Raw genomic sequence first — 15264 nt, 5'->3', positions numbered from 1 at the left:
TTTAAATGAGAAGCTAGACGCTGAAACGAAGTCAAGGATTAATGGGTGTAAAAAGCAGATGGAGTCATTTTCATTCTATTTTGGTCTGAATCTAGGACGCAAGCTTTATGCTCACACAGATAATCTGTCCATAACACTTCAGAAAGAAAAAATGTCAGCAATCAGCGGTAAAGAATTGGCTGAACTTACGAACAAGACGATGCAAGGCATGAGAAACGAGAGAGACTTTGATATATTCTACGAGACAGTCACCAAGTCAGCAAGTTCGATGGATTTCGTTTCTTCGCCAACAGCGCCAAGAAAACGCAAAAGACCAAAGTACGACATCTTGGAATTTGTGGAAGGAAATCCAAGCAGCACTGGAGAAGCCTACTATCCAGAAACTGCTCATGCCCACTATAAGGCCATCTATTTCGAAGCAATTGACGTAATTGTCAGCGCCATCAAAGAGAGGTTTGAGCAACCTGCCTTCAAAGTATTTACAGAAGTGGAACAACTGTTGTTGAAGTCAATAAGTAAAACGCCAGCCGAAGAAGAAATGAAGACCGTTAATGCAAGTTTCTGTGATGACTTTGACGATCAATCGTTGTTGTGTGACTTGGAGTTGCTACCAACTATCTTTCGTGAATCCAGTCCTGTCAACTTCAGCGATGTTGTAGATGTTGTACAGTCGTTATCAACCGAAAAACGAAAATTGATAAAAAATGTCGTCATCATCATACGATTGGTTTTAACAATGGGAGCTACATCCGCTACTCCGGAACGATCATTTTCTACGATGAGACGGTTGAAAACCTGGATACATACTAACATGAATCAGAAAGGGTTCAACGATTTGTCATTGTTGAACATACACAAGGAAATCTTAGATACGATTTCTTTAATAGATATTGCCAATGAGTTTGTAAGGGCTCATCCATCTAGGCAAAATGTTTTTGGTATTTTTACAGAAAGCGATTTGTAACGTTTTTATTACTTTTTATGAAAAATGTAAAATAGATTTTTATTGATATTCTGTGAGAAAAAATAATTATTCCTCTGCAAAGAGTTTATTTTGACATACATATCTGCTGTAGCTTATAGCTAAAGATGCTTGTTTTAGCCAATCTGAAGGGTCTTTATAGTAAAAATTTTCTCGGCTCGTCGGCGCCAACCAAGGTGCCGCCTCCTTAGTCACTATATTATGTGGCCCGACCACTTTACAAATCGCGCCGCGGGCGCTGATAGAATAAACATGGCTAGATTTTTTCTTTACTTTATCATTGTTACCATCTGTTCTCAGATCTCAATAAATTTTATATAGAAGTATCTCGATTAAAAATTATTCTTGGAAGGACCCAATACCCTTTGAAGGTTTTTGAATTCTGTCTCAGAATTTTTAAGAGCAGAAATTACAAACGAAAGGAATCAGTGTCCTTAGAGTTAGATGATTGATGATTTCAAACTCACTCTGATGGAAAGTTTATCAATTGATCGTGACCGTTCTAATTTAAATAACACAGTTAAGTTTAGGCCTTTAGAATTATTTTGAAAGTCTTATTGTCACAATTTTATTCTTATTGTTATGTTTAGTATTTCATCTCGAATGTTAAAAATTTAGAATTAGTGTGAACATGCCAGCCTTGGTGTTGGCGAAAGCTTACTATAAAATAGAATTTTTTTGGATATGTCATATGCATAGATAAGTCTCACCAATTTTTGAACGTTGACAATTTTGAAAATTTTGACATTGTCAACTTCAAATGATTTTTAATAGGTTTTGACAGACAGAAACATGAATTTACATATATAAATAAAAATGTCAGAAAAAGCGCTACACACTCAGTTACAGTAAGAACAAACAACTTTTCAACAAAGTCAGTTCAAATCCACGTCTTAAGTCCTTTTGAAATAAAAATCATGAACATGTATTTAATTTTCAATTTAATTGTTCAGCTATGTGAAAACATTGATGCAAAATTATTATTTTTTTTAAAAAAAATTGTTCCTAGAGAACATTTTTTTCACGTTGTGGTGAGAAGGCATTTGTTTTGGCTATAACAGTCAATAATGATTAAAGCAGCCCTGATATAAGGCCACTCATAGTTAATCTTTCATTATCGGCAATCACCACATTTACATTCTGAAACAAATTTTTTTGCGCTTTAGTTGATTATTTGAAAAAAAATAATCCATTTTCAAATGTGTTTATCGTTTACTCTGGCTTAAACAGGCGTAAATGTCTTTCGCAAGGCAAAACAGCATCCTCCGTGCACCGCGCAGAGGTTGCTGTTTTGATGTGGGAACAAGCATAGTTAAATTCCATTTTGAGTTTCTAATTTCCAGGTGAGGCTATTTTAGCTGTGTAAGCCAATCAGGCTGTTTCAGCCTATCCAGAGACCCCCCGCAAAGCCGCAAAATAAAATTTCGCCTGCGCCGTTACCCAGGCTATCAACTCCTAAAATAACTTTCCGGATAAGCCCATGTCTAAATAAATAAAATGCTACAATAGATTTTAAATATTGCCAACTTAATAAAAACCCCTAAAAAGATTTTTCACTTAGATTTAGATTTTCTTATAAAAATAAGTTTCTGTTTTTTTTATTATTTGAAGTGAGAGGAGAATAACTTGCTGTATAAATTACTAAACAGCATAAGTAAACTTGCTGGATCACTTTCTAAGAAACAGGAGTATATTCTGTATATATAACTTTCACACAAGACAAGAATAATTCTTGCTGTTTAACTTTCAAAACGGCACCAGCAAACTTCCTGCTGTAAAACTCAAAAAAGGAGTTTTTGAACATGCAAATTTTTTTTGTTTTTCACCTTGACAGGTAGTTACTTTATTAATTTAAAACAAGAGAAGAAGCATGTACAGTACTGCCTAACATCAACGATCCACGATCTTTGTGCTCAAAGGTGAAATAATGCCATTGTAAAGGACGCGATCTATCGCGTCAGGATGCATCATGGTTTCACACAATCATATGAAAAAATAAATTAAAATTGTGTTTGTCACTATACAATTGTTTCACTTAAGTGATATATTATTACATATAGTTTTACCACTAAAAATTTTAAATAAAAGGCAATAAAAAAAATCACTTTCTAACATGATCCGCTAGTCACCTTTTATCTTTTCTTTTTTAAAAAGGGTCCAAAGCTAATTCGATTTAGTTTGTTATTTACTGATAAAAAATGTACTTGAAACTATTAAAAATTTAGATAATTTTTTTTTTACGCTTAAATCTACGAGTAGCTACGCTGCTTTAACACCAATATTTTTCATGTTTGTAGAGTTCTCCATAGCTAGTAAGAATGTGGAAGAGAGTTTATGTAGGGGATTTTTTAAATCTTTCTTTTTAGTGAAACAAACAAACAAATTTTTATTATAATATGTACGTATGGATGATTTAAAAATCGTAGCTAAGAATTTGTATGTTGAGCTCCACCAACAAAACTTTGTTTGTGCTGTGCTCATTGACCTTAAAAAAGCCTTTGACACTGTTGATCATAAAATTTTGTTAAAAAAACTATGGTGTTTTAGCATCAGAGATGGTGCCTTTCACTGGTTCAAGTCATACTTAATAGGCCAAATGCACCTGACTCTTGTACACGACACAAAATAAGATCTGCTTGATGAAGACGCTTTCAGGGGCCAGAGGGATCTATGTTGGGGACCCTGCTTTTTCTTGAGTATATTGATGAGTTAAAATCTGTCATCAATTAAAATTACCACCATCCATACGCAGATGATACAATAATTATTTCATCCCATAAAAGTTTGGATACCCTTGCCTTGCAGGTCCAGTTAGAACTTCGAAAGTGGTTGAATAATAACAAAATGACTATTAATACAAACAGAACGGAAACAATCTTTTTCGGCAACCACAGCCAGGTAAAAAAGGTTGACAACAAAACTATCAACTATATATATATATATATATATATATATATATATATATATATATATATATATATATATAATGAAAGTCGATGTGACCAATCTACTTTGATAAAAGTTTTGTCCAGCGGTGGGAGCAACAGTTCATTCCCATTCCCACTTTGCCTTTTGCTGATGGGGATGTCGGGATTCCTACGTCAACCAAAAAATTTGGACAGATGCGTGTGTGAGGCTTGTGTATTTTATTGTTACTTGATAATATTATGACTTATTATCACTACGGTGAGGCACACCCTTTTATGAATCCTGATATTATTATTATATGGTAACACGTGCTGGTCCAATACTGGACCAGCTTGCACATGCTACCTTTTATTTGATAGCACATGTTTATTGGATGCAGAAAGGCACCGTGTGTGATTATCTGTTTATAGTGAAGTGAAAGTGTACCTTCATGATTAAAGAGGAAATAAAAATAAACATCCTTCATGCACGAGAATAAATTATCAAATAAATAAATAATAAATTAAATAATTAATGAATTACATAATTAGTGATAGATAAATAAATGAATTAGTAAGGAAATGTATCTCGTTAATAGACGTATTTCAATGTTTACGTTTTACGGCACTTTTGCGCATGCGCAAACTTGCGAAAAAATCAACAGGCGCCCAGTGTCATTTGTTAGAGATTATTGGAAGTTTTTGTACTGTTTTGATATATTTATTTTTTAAATACTTTAAAAAACTGTTATTTTCATAACAATGCCTGATAGCTGTTGCGTACCTAATTGTACAAATCGTCGGAAGACGGGTGAAGAAGGTGGATTTTACAAAATTCCTAACAAGAAGCATCTTGTGTTGAGGGGGAGATGGCTGACTGCAATTGGCAGAATTGAATGGTCAGAAGAGTTAATAAAGAATGCCAAAGTGTGTTATTTACATTTTGTGTCTGGTAAGTGACTTTGTTCACTCATTTTTAAAAGTTATTTTGTAAAGTAGTGTCAGCCATATTGTGTTTTGCGTCCCCTCACCCACATGAACTTTTTCTCTGGAATTTTTAAAATTTTATAGATTTTTTATTGTTTGCTTTTTTAGGAAAAAAGTCCAAAGATTCTTCTCATCCAGACTGGGTACCCTCAGTATTTGAACGTTGTGGAAAACGAGTGAGTGAGAAAAGAAAGCTTGAAAAGCAAGATAGACATTCTCGACTCACAAAACGAAGGAAATTAACATCTGAACTAGTAGCTGAAAGTGAATCTGACAATGATTTTAAACCCCCAGAAGATCAAAGTCCTTCCATGTCAGAATTATGTCAGAAAGTACAAGAACTTGAGGAGAAAGTTAAATGCTTAGAAAAGGATTTAAAAAATGAGGTGGATGAAAAACAGAACATTTCAAACAAATACACTGGATTGAATAGCGAATACCGTATTTCCTCTAAAGAACGCCGCGGCATTCTTTACAAAATGCAATTTTTAGGTGCGGCGTTCTTTAGAGGGCGGCGTTCTTTGGAGGGCGGCGTTTATTACAAAACCATGAGTGAGACAAAAAGCAGAAGTTGACGTTAAGTATTTTCTTTAAGATTAAATATAGATAACAAAAGAATTAAACTATGAAAAGTCTATTAAACAATGTCAATGTCAATGTCGCTATCTCCGTCCGAGTCTTCGTCGATAACATGAAAGGACTCATAGCTTTCATTTACATCACAATCGTAAATTTCAAATGGGTTGTCAGAAGATTGGTCTTCTACCAATGCCTCAGTTGCTTTTTTCATTAAGGTAGCACCAGATGAACAGGACGATCCTTCTTTAAAACAATGGATTTGTCCATCCTCTGATCCATCAAGAGCTAAATTTAAACCACACGACTTGAAAGATTTGATAATCATTTCCGTGCTCAAGCCATTCCATGCGTCTAAAACCCATTGCACTAGCTTTCGTCGCGATAGAGGTTTCTGGTTTCCTCCTTTTGTGAACTGTTGAACACCTTCAACCATCCATTCGTTATAAAGATCGATCATCCGACTCTTAAATGGTTTATTCCATGAGACATCTGGTGCCTGTATATATTTAGTGCAGCCACCGGGAATTATGACATTCTCAATTCTGCCTTTTGACAATTCTTGTTTCACGGAATCCATCATGTGGCATTCAAATGAATCCCAAGCTAACAAGCGTCGATTAAAGGAAAACTTTCCTAAAACTGTTTGCACATAGTGTAAGGTGAGTTCCTCGTTCATCCATGCATTTTTTGAGGACACAACTACGCATTTATTTTTGAATTCAGTATTTAGTATTTAATTTAGTATTTAGTATTTAAAAACAATAAATGGTTTAAATTTACTTCCGTCTGCCTTTGCTGTCAAGCATACAGAAATTCTGACCTTTTCATGACCAGTCGATTTAAGCATAATTTCTCGTTCGCCACGCTGTGACACCGTTGTAGGTGCTGTCATATCCGCCCAAACAGCAGTCTCGTCCATTGCAAGAATCGAACTGGCGTTGAATTGGTATTTCTTTGACATTCGGCGGACATGTACTACATACTGCACCAACCTGTCCACAAGATACGCTGGATCCTTTTGAACTGTTGTCGTTCTACGACGTAATAAAAGACAATTTCGTTTCATGAACTTTTCCAACCAACCTCGACTAGCCTGGAAACTATTTTTTGCAACAGTGTCCTCTCCAGCTTTTTCATCGTGCATTTTCTCGAAACACGCAAAGAATTAGCTCTCCTATCATGTATCCATTCGAGCAGATCTTCTTCTAAATCAAGATTCTTGATTTTGCAACCTCCTCCTTCTAGTTTAAATCTTTTCGCTGCTCCTTGTTTCAACTTCTCCACATTAGCTCTCCATTCTCTTACTCTTTTTTCATCGACACCGTACTTTCTTCCTGCTTCGCGATTTGATGTACTAATTGCGTGATCAACAACTGTTGTCTTAAATTCAAAGGTAAAGCTTCTTCTTTTTTCCCCTTTATGGGATATTAACTGCTTCTCCTCGTTGTGCGACATTTTTCTAATGAACTTTCACTTACAAACATAAAAGTGTGTAAGGTTGATATATACAGATTGGGAGCAATTATCTTGTAGTATTGTTTACTGGTGTCAACTTTTTCTTTAAACACTATTAACAATCCAAGGGAGTGTTATTTTCGACGAGATCAAAAGCGCGGAAAATGATTTTGAATAGAATTTTTTCTCTATAAGAAAAAGTTCTATTTTTATCAATCGTTGATTGCACGCTCATACGAAATATATGATAGCTACACGTGGAAGTCAGAGATTTGAGAAGAACATGGCTCGAGTGATTCCTAAAACATTTGAAATGTATTTCATCATTAAATTCTCTACAAATATTCGCGGACATCATGTTTATAAAAATATATGGACACCCATTATAGGAGAATCTTTGGTTTGCAAAGAAGACAAGAGAGTAGAGGCTCAAGAACTGGACAAGAATGCAATTGGAACGTACAAACTCATGGACGGCAACGAAACCTTAGTGGGACATTTGCCAATAGAGTTGTCAAAGCTGATATCGTTTTTTATTGAAATTGGAGATAATCATGTAAATGCGACAGTTACTGGGAAACGAAAACGAGAGATTGGTTTGAGTGTACCTGCAAAGTTCATTTGTTTTACATCTAGCAAAAGTTATGCTAAAATTCTTCACGGTGAACTGTTAAAGCGTAAAACTAAATATTCGTATTTGTCATTAGATGTAGAAGAATTTTGTGAAAGAAAACAGATCAAATTCATATAAATAACCAACTTTTTTTACTTTCCCTATTAAAATGTTTTTTTTCTAATAAACGCTGCATCTAAGGTGCGGCGTTCTTTGGAGGGCGGCGTTCTTTAGAGGGCGGCGTTTATTACAAATTTTCATATAGAAGTGCGGCGTTCTTTGGAGGGCGGCGTTTTTTAGAGGGCAGCGTTCTTTAGAGGAAATACGGTATGCGAATAGATTAAATGAAATTCATGGACTTAGAAACAAAAGTCTTTCATTGAATTGAATAAATTTAGTTATAAGTCATTAAAACAATCTCCTGAAATGCTTTATTTTTATACTGGCTTAAACAAAGGAAGATTTAATTGGGTGGTCAATATTGTAAAACATAAAATTAAGCCAGCAACAAAATTGTTGACACAAAAAGATCATGTCCTTGTAGTCCTCATGAAATTAAAACTTGGACTTCTTAATAGGGACATTGCATTGTGATTTCTCGTATTTATCGACAGTTGTTACCACTACTAGCAAAGTCATAATTGTTTACACTGATATGGCCTGAAAAACAAGCTTAAGAAAAAAATTGCCAAAATGTTTTAGATGCTATAAAAGCTGTTGCTGTATAATTGACTGCACAGAAATTTTTATTCAGCGACCATTAAACTTGAATGCCAGGGCACAGACTTGGTCCAATTACAAAAATACCAATACAATAAAATATTTGATAGCTTGTTCTCCATCCAATTCTGTCAGTTTTTTATCTAGAAGATGGGGTGGAAGAGTATCAGATAAAGAAATAACGATCAAAAGTGGCTTTCTAGACTTTGTAGAGTATGGTGATATGGTTTTGGCAGATGGAGGTTTTCTTATTGAACAAGAATTAGCCACAAGGGGAGCATTTTTGAGGATACCTGAATTTACTAGGGGAAAAGACCAAATGTCTGCTGCAGATGTTGATCGATCGAGGCAAATTGCAAATGTTCGAATACATATTGAGAGAGTGATTGGACGATTAAGAAAATTCTTGATTCTGAACACCACTATTCCGATAACCCAATTCGACCTAATGGATAAAGTAATGGTGCTTGTTTGTGCACTAGTCAACATAAGCAAAGGCATTGTATAAATTATATGTAGTGCATATACTTTAGTAGTACATTTTACTAACTTAAACATTTTTTACAAACTTTAAACATAATTTTTTTAAAAACTTTATATATATTTTACTGACTTTGTTTTACTAACTTTTTATATATATCTTTTATATTGCCTTATAAGAATAAATTTGATGTGGCTTTAATTTTGCATATTCTCACAAATCTGGCTTTTTTTTAACACAGAAATTTTTCCTCATAAGGCAAACTTTTCATGATACATACATAAACATAACACAAACGTATATTATATACATCTACTAAAAATCAATAGGTTTTTAAATCTTTTTGGAACAATTTGGACATAACCACTTTTTAGGAGCTCTAGTAATGTTTACGCATGAATAGTGATACCATTCAATGTCACAAGTGCCAAAGTTATCACATCCAAACATTGGGGGAAATGATGGTCTACAACATAAACAATAAAGTTTTTCTTCGTTTTGTAAATTAGGATCACTCTTTCTAGTTACAAGCTCTGGTAGTATTACCTTCTGAAAAGTTTCTGAAAGCTTCAGTAATAGTGATTGGCAAAACTTATCATTTCTTTCAACTCTTAGCAAAAATGTATCCTCTGCACGTTTGCCTTGTGAAAAAACGAAAAAGTTACAATATTTTGTATCAGTTACAAGCAATTGATGTTGCACTTGGAAGTAGTAGGCGTGATTTTGTTTAAATTCTCCAGTTGAATTAATTGGACAGAGCTTATTCTGTCTCCAATTTTTAAGGGTTTTTTTGAATTTAAAAGGACATTTGATTTCTACCAAGCCCAAACTGTGGCAGTCACATTGAACTATGCCATGAGGGCTGGCATCAAGATATGGAAAATCTGTATTAATGTGTAAACCAGTTCATTTAATTTGAAAGTTAGTGTGTATTTGCTCCAATTTCTTTGTATAAACATCCCGAGCTCTTGTTTCCATTCTCTTTCCGTATCTTGTAGCAACAACATCGACTTGATCCTTGTATTGCATGACTGTGTCCACTAATGTTTTTGTCCGTTCTAAATCACATGTGAAGGCAAATTTTGAAACTGATGCTGTGATACGCCCAGCCCTGTGCAACATCCATTTGCTACTGATACTTTGGAGTGCTGTTACTTTTTTTAAATTATCATATTGATTTTGAAAACACGACTTTGTATATTTTTCATAGTTTTTTACTGCAATATTTTTTACCTCTGCATCAGTTTTATTAATTGCTGTTGGCTCACAAATAAATGTAAGAGGTTCAGGAAGGCTGTTTTGTTCATTTTCGTTCGCACTATCTGTGTCACTGTTTCGGTTTTGATCATCCTCATGCCATAAACTGATGCTTTTAAAGATAACCGCATCTGGAGCAATCTGCCTTAATTCATCAAGATGTTATTGATCCTTTCCAGTAATAAATTTTATTGGATCAGGTGATACAAAACCTTTTATTGTGTCTCCAAAAGGATCATCAACTTTTGGAAGTGTCTTTGTCTTTTTTGGTCTTCTAAAATCAATTTTACTTAAGGGTGCAGGATGAGCTCTTTTTCTTGCCTTATTCCAAGAGCATAAAACACTAGTACATGCTGTTTTGTTCAGCTCTAATGTAGCACATGCCACTAATTTAAATAATAATGCAGCAACATGACTGCAAGCTGAACCAAGTCTAAAAAATATTGTCATTATTTATAATATTTGTTTGATCACTATAATAAAAAGACGATAAATAAACTTACCCTGCAACACAGGTACAATTTGCCGAATGTATCCAACCGGTTTTATGCATTATAATCCAAGTGTCATGTAATTTTTGCGTTTTCCCCTGCCTTTGACTTGGTAACACAGACAATTTTATGTAACAGAAATCTACTTCTTTTAAGTGGTGACAATACACTTTTTGTACGTGCCCTGTTAGATGAAAGTTGTAAGCTTCCAAGGATTTGTGTGCTTTAAGCGACTGGTGTGTGAACTCGCTAGAAGTGTGAACCAAATACACATACAGATCAACATAAGTTATATCTGGAAGTAGTAAAACGTCATCGCTCCAATCGCTAGTCTGCAGCGAGTAAGGATCTGTAAGCATAGTCCTATCTGCGAGTGTAAGTTTTCCAGTATAGTAGGATTTATCTGCATTTGAAAGATTTTGAAAATAGTCATCATTTTTCAACACACGTGCCTTCTAAATGTTTGTTTTTATCAGCAAAGAGGAAATGCTTCAAACACAATCGGTACATTTTTGGCTACGTTTATATGTTGGTTTATTTAAACTGTTATGTCTTACCGGAAACGTACGTAGTCTGTGGCTCGGCTTAACTTTGTTGTATATAGACATCCATAGCTTAAAAAATATGATTGACAGCTGTTCTCGCTTTCATGAACATGATTTTCAAATACTAACAGAAGGGATGTATAATAAACGAGTAAATACCCCACGGGCAAGGACTTTTTTGTTGAGCAAGCAGACATTATAAGATCGATAAGCGAAACGACTTTCCTTTTTCAGTTTTTTGAGTAATTATAGTAATATTTTATGCTCTTTTTGCATGTTGTTTACCATTTCTGCTGCCATCTTTTGCCTGTCGAAATGCGCAGAAGTCTGGGAGCCACTCATACCGCGTCATAGTGAAATATGTCTATAGAAGAGTGAGAATGTAATTCATGCATGAAGAGATTTGGTTGATGCCTTGGAAACCACTTCAGAAGGACATATTATTGTGAGGGGTAACCAAAATTGGAATACTCTGGGGTAGTAAGGAGTGAAAAAGGTAAATATCTCGAGTAATATTTGATAAAAAAATGCCATGGAAAGAGCTCATTAATGACATAAATAGAAATATCCTAATTTTTTGGTGTCATATGTCAAGTTGGAACTGATGAATCTTATAGATAGATTTACTAAGTTTGTGATAAGATTTACCAACAAGACTTTTCATCTGATTTTTCCAGCTCAAATTGTTATCAAAAACCACACCAAGATATCCACTTTGCTTTTAGATACCAAATGAATGCCATCATAATGAATAGCTACATCATTGCAAGATTTTAATCTGGACTTATTACCAAAAAATACAACTTCTGTCTTACTAGTATTTATAGTGAGTTTATTTAAGTTGAGCCAGTTACTTATATATCTTACACATCCTGCTCTAATGACAATTTCAGTTCTTGGGTCAAGTCACAACTGCAAATGATTATTGTGTCATCAGCATAAAGATGGAAAAAAGAAAGTTGTATGGTCGATTTCAGGTCATTAATGTACACAAGAAAAAGTAAAGGGCCAAGGACAGATCTTTGTGGGACACCATATATGATCCCTCAGCAATGACGTCTGATGTGCAGTTGATTACTAACATAATCTTTCTTCTATCCGAAAGATAGCCAGGAGAATGCAGCATTCCGAAAACCATATTAAAATAATTTCTTAAGTAGGATCTTATGATCTACAGTATCAAACGCTTTTTTAAAATCTATTAGGAATTTTAATGAATTCAAATAAATCAGAAGGCATCAACCTACACTTAATAATAGTTCATATATATAACCCCCAGTGACGTTCCTATTAGAAGAAATCCACAAAGACCTCTATTCACCAAATCCTAGCATCTTTTTTCCTGCCACGCAAATGCCGGAGCCAAGGAGCTTACCGCTGAAAAGTAAACAAATAAAGCCACGCCGGAATCCATCTATAGATAATTATGTAAAACGGATGGTTACTCTGCCTAAAAGAAAGTCAACTTTACCTATTATTAATATTTTCTTCTTTAGCACTAGAAGGATTTTCTTTGGAATTAGAATCAACAGGAATAACATCAACGGACATATTCTCTTTTACGTTTTTCGATTTTTGCCATGAAATTGAAGCCAAAATTCGGAACAATGGATCGTTGTCCCAAATCAATTCTTCCTCACCAGCAACTACATGCACTTTACCATGTTCAAAACGCCAATGAGTTGCACATTTCGTGTGGCTACTCCAAATCACTGCACTTACTAAATATAACGCTACGTATGAAATACAGGGAGTCTCCATTTTGAGCATTGTCAGATAGTCGTTCAGATTTCTCTTCTCACCCACGAAACCTACGCTACACTTTGCACGCCATTTAAAAAAAACGAATTGTTGATACGCTCGATAGCCCAGTTACAAATCATGAATAAATAAAAATCGAGTCAGCGTGGCCGAATCTCCGCTGGACGATATTCGCAACGATTTTTGACGAAAATCGCGACCCAATCAGATTCGAGTATTGATGACTATCGTCGTAATCAAAATAGAAAGTGTTGCGGAAAGGTTGCAAGGCAAAGGCATTAAGCATGGCAAGGACAGGGCACGGCAAAGGCGGGCCGGCAAACAGGATGAGGAATCAGCAAAGCAGAGGTTGGCAAGGCGTGGGAGGCAAGGGCATAGTAGGCAGGCACCAGAAAAGGCATAGGAAGGGTAGGCTTAGGAAGGGTAGGCTTAGGAAGGGTAGGCAAAGGCACGGTAAATGCTGGCAAGGGAACGGCAAGGCAGGGGCAGGCACCCTAACCCTCAGAGTGCGGTCCATTTGTCAAAAAGCCCAATTTTGACAGAACCTTTTTTATTCCTACTTTAATTGACTATAACTCAAGAACAAAAAGGAACTAGATGCTCACTTCAGGCTTATTTGATAGAAAAAGACCTAAACTTTTTTTTAGCGTCTAGAACTTTGCGTCTTGGCGATCCTCGCCTCACGCCAGGGGGGGGGGCACCACTTTGGTTTGTTTTTCACCCTGCGAAATTTTAAAAAATGGCGGATGTAGCACAAATGTGATTCGTCAATTAAGGAAAATGTCAATCATCACTACGGCAACAAAGCTGAACCGAATCGCCGAATTAGTGAAGGAGTATCTATATAACAAGTCGTTAGCCCGTGGAAAATCCACGGGTTCGCCCGTCCTCTTTATACTGCATTGCGTGCTTCTCGCTATTGCGCAGCTAACTCCGCTACCCATGGAATATAAGACCCAAAATACCAAGATCTGCCCTGCCTGTCTGGGTTCCCTGGTAAACAATCACGGCGGTGTATTGAACCTACTGGAAAATGAGTATAGGGGACACTTCCACAATATTGTCATACTGTGCCCTACCCTGAAATGAAATAAAACATACCTTGAGAGGGCATCGCTCTGGAAAGACCCTTACGTGTTCCTAACAGACCCCAAGGACCAACTGTTTGAATGGATTCAGAAATTGTCGTCGTTATTGGCAGGCGAAGAGAGTCTCTTCATAGTCGACGACGTCATAGCTGATGAAAGAGTTGAGGGTGAAAACACCTAAAATCTGGTCCGCACATGGGGTGACACGGTATAACGCCAATGCAGTACAGGCAATGAGCATCAATTTTGAGGAATACCCCGATTGGGTTGCAAAGTATCGACAAATATGGCAAAAAATCGAAGAGCTTATTTCCGAGCAACTGACGACAGAACCTGTTAAAAAAGACTTGGGATTGGCAGTATACCGGGACCTCTGGCTGCCAAAGTTTGACAGGGACAACAACCTTATCCTAGACGGCATCAATCCCAACGACAGGACTATCCGGGCCCAGCAAGTCAAGGCCACCGACCACGTCGGGACAGATAAGGAGAAGGCAATCGTGGCGGCGTATGGTAACACCTTCTGCATACCCCTGGGAAAAATGTTTGAGTTTACGAGAGATTTACCCTTTTATGCAGCGGGTTTATACGACAGGTTGCAGTTTGTCCTGCATTTCGCGTCCTACAGTGATGTCATCAAAGATGCAGGGACGGCAGCCTCGGGGTCTACGGTAACCAAGGCAGCCGATGCAGCCTATAAGATTAACAACATTAGGCTAGAATATGACAAGATTACACATGAAGGTCTGTCAAGGGCTATGATGTCGAGGTATGCAAGATTGGCCCTGCCATATGAACGCACACTCCGTAGCAAGGTTATCACGATGAAAAGGCTGACACCTCATATCACCTCCAGCTAAATAACCCGGCCAAGAGTCTCAAAGGTGTCTTGCTACTCTTCATAGACCCTGGAAAAGTGAAGGCTTACACCGGCGTTAACGAGGTCTTTTACAATCCAAAAATTGAAAAAATTAGCGTTACTGTCGAGGGAGACCCAATGATTTGTACTCTCATGCCATGCTCCCCAAGGACTACCTCGAACAGATTGTGAACGTCTTTGGTAGTCACGACTCGAACGTTTTTTCAATGAAAGGTATGCCCTGTTTGTAGACTTTCGGGCGTCTCCCGATCATACCCTACATGGTAGCGGAAGGCCTCTACAACGTCCAAGGGATGGTATCACGCTGCACATCACTAAAAAAGCATACGGAATCGGTGATTTTAGGACTTACGTCTACCTCTTACAGGATGCCCAATTAAATATCCTGGACGGTAGGTTCCATTCCGTGAAATATTAGTGACCACAATTTATATTTGTCCTCAGAGGCAAATACAAATCAACATGGAAGAAAACAAGAGATGCCCAAATTGTAAAAAAGTGTTGGCCTTGGATGCATTC

General features: G+C 36.4%; 1 protein-coding gene across 1 annotated transcript in view; it reads right to left on the bottom strand.

Annotated features, from left to right (window-relative positions):
- Window positions 1-12890, bottom strand: part of LOC130641600 (uncharacterized) — a 50707-nt gene extending 37817 nt beyond the window's left edge. The window contains exon 1 of the mRNA XM_057448470.1: window positions 12488-12890. Within this exon, the coding sequence (XP_057304453.1) occupies window positions 12488-12786 (299 nt within the window). The 5' untranslated portion in view covers window positions 12787-12890. The remainder of the gene's footprint in view (window positions 1-12487) is intronic.
- Between the last annotated feature and the right edge of the window lie 2374 nt (window positions 12891-15264).

Source organism: Hydractinia symbiolongicarpus, chromosome 4 (genome assembly GCF_029227915.1).
Source record: "Hydractinia symbiolongicarpus strain clone_291-10 chromosome 4, HSymV2.1, whole genome shotgun sequence".
In the NCBI taxonomy this organism is placed as follows: domain Eukaryota; kingdom Metazoa; phylum Cnidaria; class Hydrozoa; order Anthoathecata; family Hydractiniidae; genus Hydractinia; species Hydractinia symbiolongicarpus.
This window is presented reverse-complemented; position numbering and strand designations above follow the sequence as displayed.